This window comes from Tamandua tetradactyla, chromosome 2, assembly GCF_023851605.1.
Source record: "Tamandua tetradactyla isolate mTamTet1 chromosome 2, mTamTet1.pri, whole genome shotgun sequence".
Classification (NCBI taxonomy): domain Eukaryota; kingdom Metazoa; phylum Chordata; class Mammalia; order Pilosa; family Myrmecophagidae; genus Tamandua; species Tamandua tetradactyla.
In genome coordinates, this window is record NC_135328.1 from 50,191,569 (window position 1) to 50,213,039 (window position 21,471).

Below are 21,471 nucleotides of genomic sequence, written 5' to 3' on the forward strand. Positions count from 1 at the left end.
ACTGATGTGAACGGACATTCGAGAATAAACTTGGAATATGTCATTGGTAACAGAGTCCAGCAGGAGTTAGAAACAGGGTAAGATAATGGGTAATTGGAGCTGAAGGGATACAGACTGTGCAACAGGACTAGATACAAAAACTCAAAAATGGACAGCACAATAATACCTAAGTGTAAAGTAATCATGTTAAAACACTGAATGAAGCTGCATCTGAGCTATAGGGTTTTTTTTTTGTTTTGTTTGCTTTTTTTTTACTATTATTATTACTTTTATTTCTTTTCTCTATATTAACATTCTATATCTTTTTCTGTTGTGTTGCTAGTTCCTCTAAACCGATGGAAATGTACTAAGAAACGATGATCATGCATCTATGTGATGATGTTAAGAATTACTGATTGCATATGTAGAATGATATGATTTCTAAATGTTGGGTTAATTTCTTTTTTTCCATTAATAAAAAATAAAAATAAAAATAAAAAATTTAATAGCAAAATAATGAAGGGGAAATACGACGGTAAAGAGTGGGAAAACATTTTATTAGTAATTGATCCATAAGCACAAGCAAGCGATATTTTCCATAATTAGGGAAAAAAAAGCAGGAGAAAGATGAGAGCAGTTTATTAGTCCCTGGAATTTGGTGCTATCTTGAATTCTTTACCATTTTAATGTAAAGGTTTTTAATTGAAAGTAAATATGAGGGGTGCATGGGTTATTCAGTGGTAGAATGCTTGCTTTCCATGCAGGAGACCCGGGTTCAATTCTCGGACCATGCACCCAAAATAAATAAATAGATAGATAGATAGATAATCTAAAAGGAATTATCACACATATTATTATCAAACAATCAGCAGTTATTTAGTCTTTACATTGAGGAAAATGTTAATTTGCTGTACATTTGAGGGAGTCTTAATAAATTTTTCATTTTAAAATAGTTTTAAATTTACAGAAAACTTGCAAAAGTGGCAGAGTTCCTCTATGTCTCACTTACTTTCTCCCGTTATTAACAGAAAAAAGAACATCTTTTATTGCTTAAAAGTATTGCACTGTATGGATGTACCACCATTGTGTATCCATTCACTTAATGAAGGATATCTTAATTCCTTTCAGTTTTTTGTGATAATGAATAAAGCTGTTATAAACATTAAAAAAAAGAAAAAGTAGCGGAGAACTCAATTCTCAGGAAAAGCCTAGCTAGCCATGCCTAGCTTTCCTCTGAAAGTCCCCTCTCTAGACATCTGTTACTGTTCCAGGCTCTGAGCAATGTGCAGCTGAGCATGAGGACCAGTTGGAGGCTCTGCGGGATGGTCTAGAATGTCAGGCAATTCTGTAATGCTCTCTTTTCTTTTCTAGTCGGATATATACTTCACAGCAACAGCAACTGTGAATGAGGGGTCATCTGGAGGCAGCTCCAAGAGGGCCAGTGCCCATAATTCTCCTCAAACGCCCCCAGGCCGAGATACTCCAGTATTTCCTTGTTCCCTGAGGGAAGGTGAAGTCTAGTCTTTCTTGTCCTGTTAATAGTTATCCTTAATCTGTTTCGATTTCTGTAGTTCCTTGTCAGATATCTACATGTGATTACTGCCTAGAGAAGTCACTATTTTAAAGTCATAAAAAAAAATTTTTTTTAATTGCTGTTTGAATGCATTGGCTGCATTCTTTGAAAACCTAGTGATAACAACAACAATAACAAAATCTGTTATGGAGAAAGATAGTTTCAGTGGAGAGAAGGGAATTAATAAAAGCTAGAGAGTTTCCTATTTGTAAAATTATTTTTCCTTCAGGGATTGTAATAATAATGAGTTTTAATAGCTAAAAGTACACACTTAAAAACCTAGCCATTAGGAGCACACCCAGCCTTTCGCTTGATCTGGCTTTGCCTATAATCCCAGAAGCCTTTGCTGTAGTTACCACATCATTCTAAAAGCAGTGCTTTTCTTAACTTCTCGCCACATCGATCATCTTTATCACTCATTGTTAGGATAAAGCACAGAGCTCCCCAAACAGGGCAGCCATGCTACTGCGTGTACTGCAGCTCTTTGCTTTTCTTATCTAGTCTTTTCTCTTTGAGAAGGTGTGACCAGTAGTGGGTGCATTTTACCTAATTTACACATGAAAATTATGCCCTTGGGAACCACAGTGCTCATCAGGTACCTGCACTCATTGGGAGATCAGTGTGAGATGTAAAATTTTCCTTCACTTTAATTATGCTGAAGAACAAGAAATTATCCTCTTGTAAATAATATAAATTTTTCTTAAAGTTCTGATCTTCTTTTCTAAACCGTATTTCAGGTGAGAGTCAGTCAAAAAATTTGTACAAGATTCCACTCAGAAACCTTGTGGGCAGAAGCATTGAGCGACCTCTGAAATCTCCCTTGGTCTCTAAAGTCATCACTCCACCCACTTCCATTGGCCTTGGCATTGCTGCCATTCCTGTCACCCATTCCTTATCCCTGTCTCGCATGGAGATTAAAGAAATAGCAAGCAGGACCCGCAGGGAACTTCTGGGTAATGTCTCGAAATTTTTGTGTTCTCACTGTTTGGAAATATACCTGATGGTTTTATCTTTGAATATCAATCATCCTCAAAAACAATAAGTTAAAAAGGAAACTTTCTTATAAATAAGTTATAGTTCATCTACACCAGGGAATACTACACATTTTACCTACCAACAATGATGAGCAGATCTATATTTGGTGGTGTGGAAAGCTGTTAAAAGTATGTTGAGGACGGAAAAGGTAGTCTCTAAAAGATTGTATCTAGTCTGATACAATTTTTTAAAATAAAAGTATCTATATGTGTATGATTTCCTAAAAAAGTGTCTGAAAGGATTTATATTCTGCAATTCTTAGATAACATTTTCTATTTGTATGTCCAAGCATTTCACTTTGCCATATTTTTACTTGAATGTGATTTATTTAGTTATCACTTCCCCAGCCTATAGGCCATGGGGCAGGTTTCTAGGGTAGGACAAATGCAAGATATTTCTTATGCCCCCTCTCTCAATATATAGATGGAAGGCCAGTCTGGAGAATCATAAAGCACCATGATAATTGTGAAAATGCCAGACTGTTATAAAGCATTTTGTTCAGATTTGTGGAAATAAAAATAAGGAAAAATGGAAGTGACATGTCAAATCAGTAAGAATTGGTTTGAAAATTTAAAAAAGAACTGAAAACTGCATGGCATAAAACTGCAAGGAGAATTGACTTGAGCACCTCTCTGCCCTGCAGTAGTGTCCTAAATAACTTGAGAAGGGGTTTGGAGCCACCTGAGAGGGCAGGCTTTTGACATTGACAAAGTGAGCTGATTCTAGAAGTTGGTTCCTTCTGCTGTGTTTTTAAATATGTATGTATTACCATTTTTAACCCACTTTTACCTATAAAATCTGTATCTTTCAACCACTGTGCTTTTCAGAAATTGAACCTCTGAGCTGGGGAATTACAGGGCACCAAAATGTTAACAGTGGTAAAAATGTAGATTGTTTTCTCCTTCAGTAGACCTTTCTGGGTCCCTATTTATTTATTTATTTATTCCTATTTATATTTGGAATACATATATACTTTATAATCAGGAAAAAGAGCCTTCTAATGATAAAATGAATTACTTTAAAATATAAATTTTATCATCTTTCTTCCTAACTCTAGCCCAATAATGCAGCAAAACCATTCAAGGTAAAAAAGGGCATTTTTTTCTCTCTGTGACACCCTGTGGTAATGACCCTCTGACCTATGCTTCTCCCCTGCAATCCAGGCCTCTCAGATGAAGGTGGACCCAGATTGGAAGGAACACCAAAGGCCAAATCAAAAGCTCGGAAGCGATTAGAAGAAAGTCAAGGAGTCCCCAAGCCAGGGACAGTGAAATCAACTAGCAGTGACAGGTAAAGAGGGGAAGCAGCCCCTGGCAGCCTCCATTCGGGGTAGCAGTTCTGTGAGTCTCATGATGCCATGACCTTGTGCATTGGTTTAGTTACAGTAGAGGGTCTGCATCCAGCCTGTCTCTGAGGATCCCCAGAGAGCACAGGCTATCAGGGAGGGCCAGACAAATAGGCAACCTCACTAGCAACCAAAAAAAATGTTCAAATGTTCATTAAAGTATAGTGAGACTTTCTTTTGGGCGTTGGGCTTTTATTTTTTGTTTTTTTCCCACCTGATTGTTAGAGGTTTTTGAAAACAAATTCTCAGAGTTCAGGGAACTAGGTACTTTCTGACACTTCCAGTGGTAATATAAACAGGTATAGCCTTTCTAGATTGCAGTTCAGTAGCACATCTCAATGAGTATTTGTTGAATCACATGAATCATACTAATTTGTCCCATAAGATTGTGTGACTTACAAGCAACAGCATGTGTGCTCTTGAATAGGGGGACACATGTCCAAAGCTTCATTCATTCATTCAACATACATTCTTGGAGCACCTGGCACTGAATTGGGTGTTAGAGATATAGAGATCACAGGCTCGCAGGGGAAGGTCAACAAGGAACCAGACAGTTACAGCATTTAGGGTGTAAGTGATATAGATAAACTCAATAAGACTAAGGGGTGCCCTCTACCTCACACCTGGCACAGGTTGAGTCTCAAACACAGGAAAAACTGAGCCATGTCTCATGAATTGAGTAAGCATTATGTAAGATTAGTCTGACCACAAGAGGGACAGCACTCATACATGCTTTACTTCAGCATTTACTGAACCCCTACTTTGTGGCAAGATTCCTGCCCTTATGGACTTTACATTCTAGTGTGAAGAAACAGACAATAAACCTATTGTATTAGTTATGGTTCTCTAGAGAAACAGAATCAACAGGGAACACTCGCAAATATAATATTTATAAAAGTGTCTCACATGACCGCAGGAACGCAAAGTCCAAAATCCACAGGGCGCACTGTGAAGCTGACGATTCCGATGGAGGGTCTGGACGAACTCCACAGGAGAGGCTCACCAGCCGAGGCAGGAAGGGCCTGTCTCTTCTGAATCCTCCTTATAAGGCTTCCAGTGATTAGATTAAGCATCACTCATTGCAGAAGACACTCCCCTTTGACTGATTACAAATGGAATCAGCTGTGGAGTCAGCTGACATGATCATGATTTAATTCTATGAAATGTCCTCATTGCAACAAACAAGCCAGCACTTGCCCAACCAGACAAACAGGTACCACCCCTTGGCCAAGTTGACACTTGAACCTGACCATGACACCTATAATCAAATAAGTAAATTGATAATTTCAAATAGTAACAAGTGTTATAAAGCAATTACAAAAACGTTAAGTGATGCGGAATGAGGAGGTTATGGGGTGGGCAGAGGGAAGTTCCGGGAAGGCTTTGAGCCTTTGAGGAAGTACCCTGAGCTGAGCTTTGAATGAGTGATAAGGAGTTAGGGGAACAGCAACTCTGACAGCAGGAACAACAGGACAAGGGCCCTGAAGCATCATCTGCGTGGCCTATTAAGAGCCAGAAAAAAGAGCAGCCTTTTGCTCTGGCTTCAACAGAGAGGATGGATCCAGGAATCATGTGAGGTCGAGAGTGGGTAGAGGCTGAAGCAGGTGGGCTTCCACAGGCCAGTGAGTATTTTTTAATGAGTGAACTCTCTGAGAAATGGAAACCAATTTTGGTCAAACTGATCATACCGTTACCCAGAGAGAGTCCTGAAGAGTTGGAGAAAATAGAGGGGTGGAGGTGGCCTGGGAAGAGGCCCAAGCAGTTAGTGGGGCCAGATCCCAGAACCTTGGCTGTGGTAGGAGGTTCAGCTGTACCCTCAGGCCATGTGGAGCCATGGAAAGGGTTTTAGGCAGAGGGTGACACTTCAGAAAGGTAAATAATGCCTCACAAACACCTTCTATATGTCAACACGTGGGGCAGGGTGGGGTGGGAGTGCTTTAATCCTCACAACCCCACCATGGGGGAGGGCAGTTGCAGGGACACTGGCTTATGGGCTCAGATGAGCAGGAAATTGCCAGAGAGAATATGTCCATGGGCCCTTTTACGGTGACTTTTCTCTTCTAGGATCACATCAGGCTCCTTGGAAAGTCCTTGCACTTCAGAAGCCCATCTCGAAGGGCGTTACCACTCTACTAGCTCTGATCCAGACCCCATGGCAGACAGAGAGGGCAGCCCCGTCTCCAGCAGCCCCTTTCAGCTGGCAACTTCCTCGGATGAAGATATCATTGACTTGAAGTAAAGAGACTCTGAATCTCGTTTGCCATCTTTAGTTTTCTTATGGAGGGTTATATTCTTTAAACAGTTCTGAAATCAGCCCTCAACAAAATGGAGCTTTTAGCCTGTCAGTGATCTTTTGGACCAGACGTCCTGCACACTCAGCCGGTGTGGGTCACTCTCCAGTGTCCGGTGCCAGCTTTCTTGATCTTTGTTTCTTTCAGTTCAGGAACCATCAGTCCCCTTGTAATAAAGGTGGTAGATTTCATTGAAGTTTTAGAATGAAACTTTGAATAAATCAAAAATGTTCATTCTTATTTATTGCAACCTTCTCTTATTATATACTTAGAGGGGAAAATTATCTTTTCATTAGTTTTGATCTATTACATATTATATGACTATAACATATTTCATGTGTTTCTTTTATAAAGAAAAGCCATTACTTTGAAAATTTATTATAAGTAATAGTTTTCTTTCAGCACATCTTGGCCCTTGTCACTGTCCCAGTTCTCTGTGATTGGAACCAGCTGTGTTTCTGCCTGTAGACTCTTTTATTTTTTAATTAAAAAAAAAATTAACAACAAACAAAACATTAAGATATCATTCCATTCTGTAGACTCTTTTGAGAAAAGCTGAATGGTTAAGTTCAGAGATTCTCCCTTCTTCCTCCTTGAGTCTCCCAAAAAATAATAAGGCATAGGAGTTTGTCAAGAGTTTTATGGTTATTTTGTTTGGTTTTATTGTTGCTCTGAAATCATATAACTAGCAAACAGTTACTCCTTCTCCTCAAAATTATTATTCTCAAATTCCCTCATCTTGTTTGGGTCTACCTTGACTCTTTCACGTGAACGAAATGATTATCCTTCCTTGTATCATTTTATCTGCTTTCCCCACCTCTCTCCTCGAATTGAGAAGAAAGAATATGTGGATTGGGCCAAATACACATGAAATAGTGAAATATCAACTCTAGATAGGGAAGACCAAGGCAGGGGAAAATCCAGTTTCACTGACATTGTTTGCAAAATTTTAATCTGTGTAAAAAAAGGTAATTTACCTTTGGCTTTAATCCAACTGATTCCATGTTATTATATCTCTTCTTGTTTGCCTGTATTACCTATCAAAAGAAACTTGAAATCATTTGTCCTCTGTTAAAGCATCTCTGAAGAGTCCTTCTTTAGGACTTTTTTGTAAGTACACAGAACTGTGTTTGCCAGGACCCTGATCTGACATGTTACAGAGGTTTAAATCCCACCTCCAGACTGTGGGGAGGCCTCTCCTCCTAGCCTTTCGCATTAATTAGGATGAATCCAAGCTGAAGGCTTGCCTCTTTGGCAGAAGGCAAGAGGCAAGAGCAGTAAAAACAGTGCTTTTTAAATATACCCAGATGGGGCTGTTTGAAACCAGGTGTCTTTTCATATTCTTTGCAGCAATTCAGCATTCCTTCTTCCTTTGTGTTTTGTTTTGTATGCTGTAAGGCAGGGTCACATCTCATTCTTTTCAAAAAGTATCCTGTTATTGCAGCACTATTTGTTGAATTTTGGGGGTGGGGTGGGGTGGGGGGTGGGAGTACATGGGCCAGGAATCAAATCCTGGTCTCCCATATGGCAGATAAGAATTCTACCACTGAACTACCCATATACCCCCCCACCTTTTGTATTTTGTTATACCCTTTTCATACAGAGGAGAAAAAAACACAAAATCAACTATATACTGTATCTAGATCCTACCAACAGTTTTGTGAATTAAGTTTTATTATTCCTGTTTTACAACTGAGGAACTGAGGCTCAGAAAGGGGCAGTGATTTGAACCTGCCAGTTCTCCGATACCAGAGTCCCACTCTCTCCACTGCTATCCACACACACAAAGCCAGGCTGAATGTCTCCTGTCAGTTGAGCCAGCCAGCATTTTTCATGTTAAACAAGTTTGTAAGCTTTGTGACCTTGTATCTGTGTTTTTCCTGTCACCATCCTCTACCCCCACACTCATCCCCACCCCCCCAACCCACCCCCCCATGGTTTCTTGCTTCACTACCTGGAATTAAAAAAAAGTGAGAGCTCTTTGGAGCATTCTTCCAAAGGATCGGCCTGATGGCATTAGAGCCACCCCATGATTTGACAAGAGTCACAGATCTAAGGAGTGAATATGGAGGGCAAGAGGCAGACCCTATTAATCAAACCGATGATCTTTGTTTGAAAAAAGGGGCAGGACAAAAGTCTCTTCTGGCTGCAACATCTGCTTACAAAGGCCAAGAGGCAAACACTGAATACTCAGAGGGAGGCAGAGCACCAGCCAGAGAACAGGAGCAGGGTTGTAGGGGTCACTGGTTCCCAGGGCTGGCTGACAATGGCTGGACTAACAGGAGTACCCTGTCTACATAAGCCTCCCAGTATACCCACTGGCTGAGTTACAAAGTAAATCATCTAACTGCAGCAGTTTGCTTACGGAGCTAGAGGCACTGTCTACTCTGCAAACACCAAGTACTTCCTGTCTGGAGGGAGTAATGTCCACTGGGGAGGGAGAGAACTGAGCAGGTGATAGCAAAACAGTGATAAGTATAGAGGTAAGAATTTATAACTCAAGCAAAGATGCTGTGGAAGCAGAGAGGGGCAGCTCTCTTTGAAGAGAGCCTTGTAGTCAAGAAGGAAAAATGTTAGATGATAGTACAATCAGATAACTGCAATCGGTCAAACAGCTGTTGTAAACATACCAGCTAGCATTTGAGTACTCCCCATGTCTTTTATATATATTATCCCTACTCACAACCCTCCTGGGAGATAGATATTAACAAGATATTAATATCCCCATTTATAGAAGAGAAAGCAAAGGCTCAGAGAGGTATGGATTAGAAGCCAAGCCTCTTACTCCCATAGCCCTGGTTCTTTCCAGAATTTCACCAGCATACCACCGCAGCCGCCTATGTTGCAACTCAAAAGTGAATCCCCGCCCAAGGCCCAGAGTCAATCAGTAGAAACCAGAATTTGGAGAAGCAAAAAAGTTTATTTAGCAAAGACTAGCCTCACAAAGACAAGAGAACAGTTTCCTCGAATCCATCTCCCTGAACCAGAGAAACTTTTAGTGTTTTATAGCATTCAAATTAAGGCAGGAAGGCCTAGGATAATAAGCAAAGTGTTTCAGCTGACAAGGTCAGAGATAGTGTAATTGCTGAGTATGTGTAGAGTGATTATATATTTCTGCTACTCTACATGTTAGGCAGACTTTCTTTGATTAGAACTGGCTTGGTTCAGTAAGATAGTTTAGGAATTTGGGGGGTTAGTTCTGGGGTGACATATTAATGAGTAAGAAGCTAACTGCAAGGGCACCCAACTTCAGGGTTGCAAAATAAGTTAAGGGGATACAAGCAGGTCAGTAGGGTTATTTTGGTTACAGGGTACAGTTTCAAAGTATGGCATCAGTAAAACGAAGCATCTGGGTTACAGTTCAGTGAGCGTGATTTTTGATATTATAATTAGGCAAAGTTCTCTTTTAGGTTAGCTTTCTTTTTAAATTACATACCTTGGCAGTTAAAGCCAAATAAGGCGGGCGGGCCACGATGGCTCAGCAGGCAGAGTTCTCGCCGGCCATGCCAAAGATCCGGGTTCGATTCCGGTGCCTGTCCCCATGCCAAAAAAAAACAAAAAACAAAAAAAAAAAACAGCCAATTAAGGCTAGGTCAGCTGGAGCTGTTAAAAACAAGAACTTATCTATGAGGTGTATAGGTGGGGGAGAAAAGAGAAATGGAAACCTTTACAATTTAGGGAGGGAGAGGCTTTGGATGAAAAATGTAAGGGGTCTGCTATACCTGCACTCACATCCCGTTGGGTCTGGATTGACGCCCCCGCGCATGGGAGATTCAAGAGTCCTCATCTGCTCATCCTCACCTCCAGCAGTGACTTGGGAACAAACAGGGAGGGGTTGGCTATTAAATCCACAGGGGACTCTAAAGGGGGAGATCAATGGAGATTCAAAAGTCAAGATTCCCTGTGTAGTGAGTGGAATTTAATAGGGAGCGTGGCTTATTTAAGCCGCGATGCGGCACAGGGATCCCACCTAACACCTGGAGGCCTTAGCCCTCTTCGGCTCCCTAGCCATCAGCATCTGGGAGGCTCCCAGTCGCTGCCGGCACCGGGGTGAGCTGCGGCACGCGGGGCTACGCCTCTGTCCTGGGCAGAGTGGTGACGTCGCCCAGCCGGTCTCGGCGTCCGCGGGAGGAGAGAGGCAGTCCAGAATAATCCTTTCGCCCTGCTATCCTCAATGTACACGGCTAGACCATGGCAGAAGTTGCAGTAGTTTCCAACCCAGCCCCAGGACGATGCCTAACGTGGAATAGGAACCGCGGACCAGACCCAGGAGGACAGCTGCAGCAGCCAGGATTGGGGGCCGGAAAGTCCTGGGCCGGGATGCACGTGTTTCGTCTTAGTCCAGCCCCCAGCTCTGTCGCTGGAAGGCGGGTTGAGAGGCTGCTCCAGGCCCAAACGCAGTCCTCGCTCCCAACCCTCTTTGGCCGGCTCGACTATGAGGCAGAATCATGACTCCGCCTCCGGACTCGCACCACTTTCTTATTGAGTGGTTGTGCTCCAGGCATGCAAACTCCGCCCAGTCTCTGTCTTGGGGAGCTCTTTTCTAGGGGCGATTCTATTGGTCTGCTGTCATTTGAAGGGCGGGGCTTAGAGCGCCTCTCACCCCGCCTTCCATTTCCATTGGCCGCTTTGCCGACAGCGGCAGCATCCGATCCCGCCCCAGAGCCGCCCCTCTGCGCCCATTGGCCAGCTCTGCTGTGAGAGGCGCGTTCGGGTCGCACTCGAGGAACTGGTGTCAGTTCAGGCATCAGAGCCCACCCAGCAGGCGTTAGCCGCGGATATGACACCTGAGGGTACCGAGGAGAGGCAGCCCCTCCTGGGGCCGCCCAACGGCAGGTGAGCTGGCAGCGGGTGCGGCCCTGCTCCTTCCCCCTCTCCACCCGTGCAGGCGTCACTCACCGCCCTTTCCCCGCAGGGCCCCCAGTGGCCGCCGCGTCTTTCTCGCCGCCTTCGCTGCCGCCCTGGGCCCGCTCAGCTTCGGCTTTGCGCTCGGTTACAGCTCCCCGGCCATCCCGAGCTTGAGGCGCGCCTCGTCCCCGGCCCTGCGCCTCGACGACGCCGCAGCCTCCTGGTTCGGGGTGAGGCCCCGGCTCCGCTCCACACGCACCACTTCCCCCGGCCCCTCCCCGCTCTTGACTCGAGAGAGCCCTGGGACCCTCCGCCTTGTCCCATCCTGGCTCCCCCGCCGGGGTCGCCCCCTCCCGGGCCACCTGCCCGGGACCCCGCCCGTTCCCTTGAGGCCGCCGGGGGTGGAGGGGGGTTGGGCCGCGGCTCCCTGGACCCCTCCTCAGCCCGCGGCCGCCCCGCCCGCAGGCCGTCGTGACTCTGGGCGCCGCGGCGGGGGGCGTGCTGGGCGGCTGGCTGGTGGACCGCGCCGGGCGGAAGCTGAGCCTTCTGCTCTGCACCGCGCCCTTCGTGGCCGGCTTTGCTGTCATCACCGCGGCGCAGAAACTGTGGATGCTGCTCGGAGGCCGCTTCCTCACCGGCTTGGCCTGCGGCATTGCCTCGCTCGTGGCCCCGGTGAGCATCCTCCTGCCTCGCGGCCTGAGACCGAGGACGAGTAGGACTAAGCGTTTCCCAGGCCGGGGTGTGGCGCCCTGGTGGCCCCCACCGGCAATAAAGCCTCCTGGCTGCCGGGCACCGTGCCCCTTAGCTGCTTTATCTCGCTTACCTTTTCAACAGCCTTTAGAAGGAGCCTCTGTTATCCCCGCTTTACAGATGAAACTGACCTGTGAAGTGAAGTCCTTTTCCCACGCAGAGACCACAACTGCTCAGCGAGGAAGCTGTAACGGGAACTCAGGATTGTCCAACTTCACATGCTTCTCTTTTGCTTTACAAATTAGATGGTTTCTATGGAGAATAACAGAAGCCTCAGGTTGTGCTTATCTACTCTTAGTAGGAAGATGCTGTTTTTGTTTCCTGGACTATTAAAACCATGTGGGCAGGGGATGTTCTGGGGGGAGCAAAGTCTGCTGGGATCTGAGGTTCCCCCTTCGCTGCTCACAAACCAGCAGGCTTCCCAGCCACTCTCTCAACCTCTCACTCCTGGCTGCAGAGACAGACGTTGGAATTACACCTACCTGGGTAGGGCACATTTCTGAGCCTCAGTTTCCCCACTTGTAAGATGGGGATGATGTAATTACCTGATGAGGTGATTGTGAGGATTCAGTACGATTTCGCGCAGACAGCCCTTGGGCCTGGCATGGCTTGTGGAAGTGTGGCAGCTGAGATTGGTGGATGAATTGCTGCTTGCTGTGGGGCTTGGAGGACCAACCACCTACACCTTAACTTGGTCAAGACTGAGAGCTTTGGCTCACTCAGAATCCTCCCTGTCCATCCCTTTGCACCTCCCACTTATTTCATCTGTATTCACTGCAACAGCTAAATTGGTTTTTTTTCCATTTTTTTGCCACCACCACCTACCCCACCTCCCATCAGGCAAAAATATGGCTGTCTTAGTTAAGGACATAAGGTTTGGGGATAACTTAGAAGCTTGGGCAAGGCCCTCATGGTCCCTGAGCACAGAGGGGGCAGTCATAGCCACTGGTAGAGACTGAGGTGGGGAGTTCTGCTTTTTTTTTCACTGTGAGGCACCACTCAAGGTGTGGCCTATGGGCCAACAGCCTGGGTGGTTAGAAATACAGAATCTCAGACCCCACCCCAGACCTACTGAGTTAGAATCTGCATTTTATCAAGGGGATTCCTGCACATTAACTGAAAGTTTGAGCTGTGTAGTGCTCTTTAGCCTCCCCTCTAACAGCAACCACGAATATACCCTCAATCCCCTTTAAATGTCTGCTGCAGACCACTTGATGGAAGGTGTTAAGAGAGCACTACTGGCCTGAAACAGTGATGTGGGACGTGCAGCAGCCTTCACTGGGGCTCTCCTCAGCTCTGAATAGCTGAAGCTTTGTAGTTTTAAGACTCTTGGACTTCAAGTAAAGCCTCATCTTAATTACTGGCAGGTCTACATCTCTGAAATTGCCTACCCAGCAGTCCGGGGGCTGCTCGGCTCCTGTGTGCAGCTGATGGTCGTCATAGGCATCCTCCTAGCCTATGTGGCAGGTATATTATCTCTCTTGATCTCTGCAGATGGCTACATGGCCATTTTACAGATGCAGAAATAGGTTCAGGGCGGTCAAGGGACTTGCCTGGGAGTGCCCTGAGGTGCCAAGTTCCCAGACTGCTTCCCTAGGCCTTGGCATGCATAGGTGTGAATATTGAGTTCCAGGGAGAGCTGGAGAAACTCCTCAACTTCCAGGGGCAGAAGCCTACTCTGGGAGTGTAGAGAAGACTGACTGGTTAGGTCAGCACCTTGCTGGGTAGCCACAAGACAGGATTCCAGGTGTGGGTGGGCACACCAAAAATGTTGAGCACAGGAGTTTGAAGGGTCTGAGCACATCTCCCTTGGAAATGTCAGTGCTGGCTTCATAATATCAGGTTAGTTACAGTGTGAGGGAGGCAATTTTGGGGAGTCTGAGTAACTGATCCGGGACTAACATGAGGTAGTTTTTGGAGGCAGATGTGATTTTATCAGAAATAGGATAGAAAGAAAAGAGGCTTCAAATGTGACAGTCTTGGGTTTGGGAACAACCTCTGCCTCGTACTAGCTGCATGACCTTGGCCCAGTCACACTGCCTCTGGGAGCCTCCCAATACCTTTCCTTGAATGGAGATATCCCCATCTAGTTCCGGATTGTTGGAGGATTAAATTAAGTGACTAATGAAAAATGCCTGGTGGGAAGCCCAAATGAAAATTGTGAAGGGATGGCCTGACAGCTAAGGGACCTGATGGGTCATGGCCTGGCCCAGGTGCACGCACCGTCTGCACTTCAGAGTAAACACGCACAGGTCCTTGGTCTTTCGTTTCTACTCCGTTTACCACGCTGACGCTAATTCAGAGTCCTGCTAGCAGCCCAGCTGCCTGGGGAGGCCCAGCCATGAGCCGAAGCTGCTACCATGCACAGGCGTTGACATTCTCTGGCTTGGAGGAAAGATACTTGGGTGTCAATGCACTGTAGCGTAACTCCAGTTGGTCTTAATTTGCACTTGTTGCTTCCTCTGATTTTTGTTGGTCAATTTCTGTGAGTTTTGATCTGCTGGTATGAATCAACTCCATTCATCCCATTGAGTGACATAGTGGGGACACATTTGCTTTAGCATATTATGGCCAATAATGCTCCAATAACTAGACTTTATGAAACAATTATGAGTTACCTGTCCCTTATTGCTAAAGCAAAGGTATGCCTATTCCCACCCTCTCCACTCCCTGCTCAGAAAAACACAAGTATTTTGTGGCTATCATGAGTTATTTTTTCCTAGAAACTGAGTACAGATTGAGCATTTAGAGCTTAGGAAAAATTAAAAATTAGAGAAGCAGTACCCTAAATTTATTTATTCCTGGGCCCCTTTGTCAAATAATCCTTTGGCTTTATATAATTCTAGGCAGCTCTGGATTTTTGCAGCTCTTCATAATAACAAAATCCCACCATCGCTTTAATTTTATTCTTTGAGTAGATAACACATCCAAATGATTCAATACTTAAAAAGTACAAGAATGAGGAGAATATTCTGTGAAAAGCCTTCTTCCCACCTCAGTACCTGCTTCTCTCTGAAGGAACCAGGATTGCTTGTTTCATGGTAAACTTCCAGAGAGAGTCTGCATATATAAGGAACAAGCACTTCCATTCTCCCATCCCCTCCCTTTTATACAAATTATGTCCTGTCATACCATGTTAATTCATAGAGAGCACCCTATTCCTTGTTTAATGGTATAAAGTATTTCCCTGAACATGTTGCATAATTTATGTACCCACCATCATTTCTGCAACAACAGGTTTAATTGGTCCATAAAGTCTACATTTATTAGCAATAATGACGGTATCAATAACAAAAACAAAGGGAGCCATGCAGAGGAAATGAGCTCCCCATCCTTTGAGCTAGTTAGTCTCTGGGGTTGCTGCGGGGGCAGACACCCTGACGGTGGTCTAGGCTGGTTCTGATGTCCACCCATCCCACCAGGCTGGATCCTGGAGTGGCGCTGGCTGGCCGTGATGGGCTGTGTGCCCCCCTCACTCATGCTGCTGCTCATGTGCTGCATGCCGGAGACCCCGAGGTTCCTGCTGACTCAGCACAAGTTCCAGGAAGCCATGGCTGCCCTGCAGTTCCTGTGGGGCGCCGAGCAGGGCTGGGAAGAGCCTGCCATCGGAGCTGAGCACCAGGTGAGGGGCTGGATGCCAGGTCCAGGGTGTGAGGGAGGTGCAGTAAGATAACGCCCTCTTGCAGCAGGGCGGCACTGCACACTTGGGCACAGGGGGCCTGGTCCCTCCACCTCCAGCAAGGATAGGACAGGCCCATGGTTCTCCTGTTTTTGAACAGGCAGAAGCCGACGAGAGTCCCACCTAGCTGGGCCCAAGCCTCAGAGGCTACCAGAAAAGCCTGAACTTTTTCCAGGAAGGGAAAGGAGAGGTCAAAGGGAAGTACAGGTACTTAGTTGAGGACCTTCATTTTATTGGAGAAGCGTATGGCAAGAGAGAAGGTTAAGAGTCTGGGTTTTTGAACCCCCCCTACTCTGCCACTTACCTGTCATGTGACCCTCACATCTTTACTCTTGGGAGAGGGTAGAGAAGCCACTGATGACCTGGTCTCTGAGCAGGGCTTTCACGTGGCCCAGCTGAGGCGTCCTGGGGTCTATAAGCCCTTCATCATCGGCATTTCACTGATGGCCTTCCAGCAACTGTCAGGGATCAATGCTGTCATGTTCTACGCAGAGACCATCTTTGAGGAAGCCAAGTTCAAGGTAAAGAAGCCCTGCCCCAGCCTCCCTCATCCACCAGGCCACGGGAGTAGGGCTTCCTCCCGCAGGCTGCTGCCTGGTCCTAGGATCGTTCTCCCAGCAGAGGGCTGGAGAGGGAAGTAGCTGTCTCTTTGGCTGCCCACCTGACCAAACTCGGCCCATCTCTCCCCAGGACAGCAGCCTGGCCTCAGTCATTGTGGGCGTCATCCAGGTGCTGCTCACAGCCGTGGCAGCCCTCATCATGGACAGAGCTGGGCGGAGGCTGCTCCTGGTTTTGTCAGGTGAGGCCTGAGGGTGAAAGTTAAGCCCTGTGTAAGGGCTGGTGCCTTCAAGCCAGGCTCCCCACCACAGGCTGGAGGGCCTTTGTCAAGGCCACCGTGTTGCGAGGAGGTAAAAGATGGCCGATGAGAGTGAGCACTGTGGGTGAACGAGGCCCTGACTTTAACAGCAGCTCTGTTCACTGAGTACTTGCTCCAGGCCAGGCCTGTGGTAACCGTGTTACTGTGTGAATGGGTTTAATCTGCACAGTGAACCTACAAGAAGGTACTGCCACAATCCCTACTTTATGGTAGAGAACTGGGGACTGAGGAGGGGAAGAGACTCTTCTGTCTATAGTCTTTTGGGAACTTTACCTTTCTGCGAGATGAGGGTAGGGGCAGTCCTTCCTCAGGGCCAGTCCATTGTAAGGATCAGGAAATGATCTGCATGTGACTCCTGGAGCACTTAGCACACTCCAGTCACTGCGATGATCACTCTTGAGATAAGGAGGTTAAAATGCTGCTGCTGCTAGTACTCCTGCCTCTCTTGGGCCAAGAATATCTATGTTCTAGAACCTCTAAGAGTTTGCCAAGGTTTCAGGTCCAAGCTGCTCACTCAAGGCTCCCAAGGCCATGTTGCCTGAATGCTGGCTTGGGCCCCGCCATTGCTCGACTCTCTTAGTGAGCCAGGCCTGCCCCTCTCAAAGGCGTCCAGGCCATGTTCTGTGGCCTGAGAAACTCCAGCTCTGGGTGCCATGGGCTGCTGGCCATTTCCTCACAGAAAGGGCCAGGGGTGGGGGGTGGGGGTGGGGGAAGGGCAGCTTCTCCCTGTGCTGGGCCCAACCCCCACCCTTCCCACAAGCAGGTGTGGTCATGGTGTGCAGCAGTGTCACCTTTGGAGCCTACTTCAAGCTGACTCAGGATGGTCCCAGCAACTCTTCACATGTAGACTTCTTTGTGCCTGTCTCCATGGAGCCCATCAATGCCAGTGGAGGGCTGGCTTGGTTGGCTGTAGGCAGCATGTGCTTCTTCATCGCTGGTGAGGGGGCCCTGGGGGAGGGCCACCATCCCCCATCATCTCCCACACCCTGTTACTGCCGATTCCTACTCCTGCAGCTCCTCCTGAGTTCAGTCTTGCTTAATCACTGGGTTCATAGTTCTGGCCATGTGCCGGACACTAAGCTGAGTCCTTTTATATTCATCTTACTTAATCCCCCAAATAATCCTTTGTTCCAGCCCCACTATTATCCCCTTTTATACGGAAAAAAACCTGATGCACAAAAACATGAAGTAACCAGCCTCAACAGCAAGGAGGTAGAGTGCTGGTAAAACCAGATAGGAATCCAAGGCCCCACTTATCCCCTCCCACTGGGTCTTCTGGAAACCCAGACCTGCAGCCAGTCAAGGAATGTGGTCCCTGTGGGTTCTGAGGCTGTCTTCTCCTGCAGGCTTCGCTCTGGGCTGGGGGCCCATCCCCTGGCTCCTCATGTCAGAGATCTTCCCTCTGCATGTCAAGGGCGTGGCCACCGGCATCTGTGTCCTCACCAACTGGCTCATGGCCTTTCTCGTAACGAAAGAGTTCAGCAGCCTCATGGTGAGTGCAGGCTCCAGTGGCCGTCCCTCTTGTACAGTCAGTGGAAAAGCACTTTTTAAAGTGGCTCTCACCACAAAAGACTCAGGGCCCGTGGCTTTGCTCATAGGCCTTACATATACACCAACTGTTGGACACCTGCAGTCATGGTTAGGCATGAGGTGGAGACAGATGGGCCAGGGAATGCAAGGAACCCAGGCTGTAACTACACTCTCAAGAGCACCTAGTCCGTCTAGATGGAAGGACAGCATGGCTAGCCAGGAACAGGTCTATGCAGGGAAGAGCTTAGTCTTTGGAGTTAACAGGCTTGAGCTCCAACCCCAACTTGACTTTGGCCATGCTGCTTACCTTCTCTGAACCAGTTTCTTGGCTGAAAATGTAGGACAGTAATAGTACCTGCCTCCTAGCATTGATGGGACCATCCATTCAGTTCAATATTTTGCCACCACCTCACAAACAGGAATAACAAACATGGCTCCTGCTCCTTGGGTCTTCCTAGCCAACAGGAGGAGGCTTCTAAAACAGATAATCAAGTTATTTATTCAATCATTCATCCCATCCCAACCCCCGAGGTATCCTGGCACATACCATGTCCAGGCCCTCTAAGGGCACTAGAGACAGCAGTGAACAAGATGAAGAGGGCCCCCTTTTGATAAGGGTTGGGCAATGGACAATGGCAGGAGAGTGAATTATAGCAAGGCTGGGCTTGGGGCACTGGAGATGCCAGGTCAGCAGGAGGCATGGATGTGCTTGGCTGGGCCTGGGAGCACATAGGGAAGACCAGGGTAGAGCCCTGGGGGTGGAATTAATTGCTGGGGGCTAGGAAGGGAGCAGTGGCAAAGGAGGGAGGAAAAGAAGCCCAGGAGGAGATGGCGAAGGACCAAGAAGCCAAGAGAAGGGCTCTAAGGTTCACCAGTTCCCAGAGGAAAACAAGCTGAGAAGGGACAGGCCTTTAGTTCTAGCCCCTATAAGATGGGTAGGGCTGGGTTTGGGGGAACTGGCCCCATGGAACTGCTCACTTCTCCTTCAAAGCCAGTTCGCCCTGATAGTCCCTATGTGCTCCTGAGGCTATACTTACTCTGCGCCCTGTAGACCTGCTAATAGCTCACCCATTCCCAGAGCACATGCAAGAGGGTAGAGCCAAAACTGAATGTAGAGGGTGGGTCTGTGGGCCCTGGAGTCAGACTTGGGGACTGGAGCCTGATTCTGTCACTAGAGCAGTCACTTCATCACTATGAGCTTGGTTTCCCAGCCACAGAACACCTACATCTTAGACATGGTTGGCTGAGGCCACTGACTGTCACACAAGACCCTTCTTACTCCCCATGAGCTCAGTGGAAAAAGACAAAGCGTGGCCACAGGCTGGGAAGGTTGAGTCCAGGTGTCACCTGGTGATAAGGGTTGCCTCAGCCCATGATTACATGGGGGTTTCCCTGACCTTTTGCCACTTCCACATATTGCCTTTCCCTTCTCTTTGCAGGAGGTCCTCAGGCCCTATGGTGCCTTTTGGCTCACTTCCACCTTCTGCGTCTTCAGTGTCCTTTTTACTTTGTTCTGTGTCCCTGAAACCAAAGGAAAGACTTTGGAACAAATCACAGCCCATTTTGAGGGGCAATGACGGCTCCTTACTATGAACACCTGTCCCTCCTAGCTGGGTCAGCTTTGAGCTTCAGAGAAGATGGAGCCAGACTATGTGATTCCAAGTTAGGCCTCAGCCTGCACCCCCCAGGCTCCTGGAGAGCTGGGATTCAGGACTCAAGCCCCTTGGAGCCTTGGCCTCTTGGATCTCCTTCCTCTCCAGGCTAACAGGTATGAGGTTTGGTCCAGTTCCTGCTGCTTTTCAAAAAACTCGGGAGGAGAGAACATCTCAGGGGATCTTTGCAGTTCTGTGGTCACTCTCATAGATGTGGCCTCCTTCATGACACTAAAACAGCAGAGGAGGAGGTGGTGGACTCTTGGTTCCTTTTTTCTGGCTGAAGATGCTTCTGGGGGCTATGAGCTCGGTGTATGGACTTTCACGTGGTTGGATTATCAAGAAGGAAGGATCTTTGTTTGGCAAATAAAGATCTGACTTAGAAAATCGGGTTGTGGCCTTTTTATGTGAGCCCCAGTTTGAGAATGCTATATTCCTATCTCTTCTATAAACTAGGCTCCCCTAGGCCTTACCAAGAAATTCTGTGAATTTACATTCTCGTGACCAGCCAAGCATACCCTTGGCAAGTGGAGGTCATATCTGGGTCCTTCCTTGGGCTTGGTTCCCCGGGTCCTTAGTCTTCAAATCTTGTTGCATTTCAAAAAGTTTATCTTTTTCTGTTAACTTTAATAGGGCCAGAAATCTTACAAATTACTTTTATTTTCCATTATATAAGTAATCCATAGTAATTATAGGAAAATTAGAAGCACATTTCTTTTAATATAAATTATTTTAATAGCAGTGAACTATCCATTAGGCACTGCCCTAGGCACTTTACAAGTATTAACACCTTTATTTGAATAAAAAACAGCAAAATAATTACTTGCAGTTATGCTTTTCTAGAGATACCCTCTTTAAGAATTTGTTTCTATCCTGAAAGACTGCTCTCTCTCTCCCAACATCTGGCTTTACAGCATCACTACAAAGAAGTGGGACCAAACTTCCTATTCCATAACCTACTTTATTCACTTCCCCAGCATCTCACAACTTAGCATCTTCTGTCAAGGCAGGTAATGATACCAGAGAGTGGGGGAATATTTTTGAAGGAGTGGATGGTACCAGAGTTTGGTTTTGGAAGATCCTGCAGCAGCTGCTTGAATTTCAATAAAATGTGCTAAGCAAGCCCTGGACAGTTTTCAGCTTCAGCAAAATCCAAATTCCTTGGGGCCTTCCAGAAGCAAGGGTCACATCTGTGTGCAGGCACAGTGTTCCGTGTCAGTAACTGTATCTACATTCTCCTTCTAAATGTCTGCACGGGGCCCATTGTTCGTGTTGAAAAAACCTTATTATTTTTTTGAATCGTAGTGCAGTAACAGTATTAACAGATTTTCAAACTTTTTAAATTTTTCTTTTATCCACATTTGTAAAATATATTTATAGGTACTTATAAAACATTTAATAACAATAAAAGGAAATAAAGCAAAAAGTGAAAATATTCTTGACATGCCTCAATCCCATTCTCTAAAGTGAAGGCACTCTAATGATACGTGTATGTCTGACTTTTTTTCTGTGCATATGTTTCATTTTAAAACCTGTTTTGTTTATTATTATTATCCTGGCCATGCATACAGATCTACTGCCATATAAAGGTGGCCAAATAAATTTGATTCAGGCAATCAGGCTGAGACAAACAAAAAACAAACTCTTTGTTTGAGCTCTGACTTCATAGGGTAGATTCCAACCCCTTACTCATTTTTTATAGGAATGCAATTTTTTTTAACTTTAGAAACATAACATGGAGTGGGCAGGAGTGTGTGTCCTTGCAGACCTGCAAAAGACTTCATTTTACCCTCACTTTTGAATGGTAGTTTCACTCTTTTTTCTTTAGTTTCCACTCTGGCTAATGAAAAGTGTGTTGCCAATCCTTTTTTTTTTAAAAAAAAAAAACCTTTTTATTATATAATATAGCATT

The 21,471-nt window shown here is 46.2% G+C and overlaps 2 protein-coding genes and 1 long non-coding RNA gene across 14 annotated transcripts in view; 2 read left to right on the top strand and 1 right to left on the bottom strand.

The window, feature by feature from the left end:
* The window catches only part of GARNL3 (GTPase activating Rap/RanGAP domain like 3), a 254,850-nt gene extending 248,387 nt beyond the window's left edge, over positions 1–6,463 (top strand). For 5 of the 7 annotated variants that reach the window (XM_077145391.1, XM_077145397.1, XM_077145370.1 and 2 more), the window contains 4 exons: positions 1,351–1,489; positions 2,290–2,505; positions 3,751–3,877; positions 5,997–6,463. In XM_077145391.1, the coding sequence (XP_077001506.1) occupies positions 1,351–1,489; positions 2,290–2,505; positions 3,751–3,877; positions 5,997–6,171 (657 nt within the window). In that variant the 3' untranslated portion in view covers positions 6,172–6,463. The other 2 variants (XM_077145385.1, XR_013169397.1) reach the window with 2 other exon arrangements.
* LOC143670667 (uncharacterized) lies at positions 528–11,093 on the bottom strand. Its single transcript, XR_013169427.1, has 4 exons — positions 10,194–11,093; positions 9,946–10,083; positions 9,660–9,756; positions 528–6,389 (listed from the first exon to the last, which is right to left on the bottom strand). It is a non-coding gene; the product is annotated as an uncharacterized LOC143670667 (long non-coding RNA).
* Positions 10,898–19,946, top strand: SLC2A8 (solute carrier family 2 member 8). Of its 6 annotated transcripts, none has more exons than XM_077145509.1 (10): positions 10,898–11,059; positions 11,139–11,301; positions 11,537–11,743; positions 13,189–13,288; positions 15,244–15,443; positions 15,878–16,021; positions 16,191–16,299; positions 17,141–17,314; positions 17,724–17,869; positions 19,347–19,946. In XM_077145509.1, the coding sequence occupies exons 1-10, from the start codon at positions 11,004–11,006 to the stop codon at positions 19,482–19,484; spliced, it is 1,437 nt and encodes a 478-aa protein (XP_077001624.1). In that variant the 5' UTR covers positions 10,898–11,003; the 3' UTR covers positions 19,485–19,946. The 6 variants fall into 6 exon arrangements, with proteins under 6 accessions (XP_077001624.1, XP_077001633.1, XP_077001641.1 ...); XM_077145518.1 differs by having other exon boundaries at positions 15,956–16,021; XM_077145526.1 differs by lacking the exon at positions 17,724–17,869.
* The last annotated feature ends 1,525 nt before the right edge of the window (positions 19,947–21,471 follow it).

Excerpts from the sequence above, each read along its gene's own strand:
- SLC2A8 (XM_077145509.1), top strand. The coding sequence starts at position 11,004 with ATGACACCTGAGGGTACCGAGGAGAGGCAGCCCCTCCTGGGGCCGCCC. Across the intron at positions 15,444-15,877 it reads CCATCGGAGCTGAGCACCAG|GGCTTTCACGTGGCCCAGCT; the intron begins GTGAGGGGCTGG and ends GTCTCTGAGCAG. Across the intron at positions 16,022-16,190 it reads TTGAGGAAGCCAAGTTCAAG|GACAGCAGCCTGGCCTCAGT; the intron begins GTAAAGAAGCCC and ends ATCTCTCCCCAG.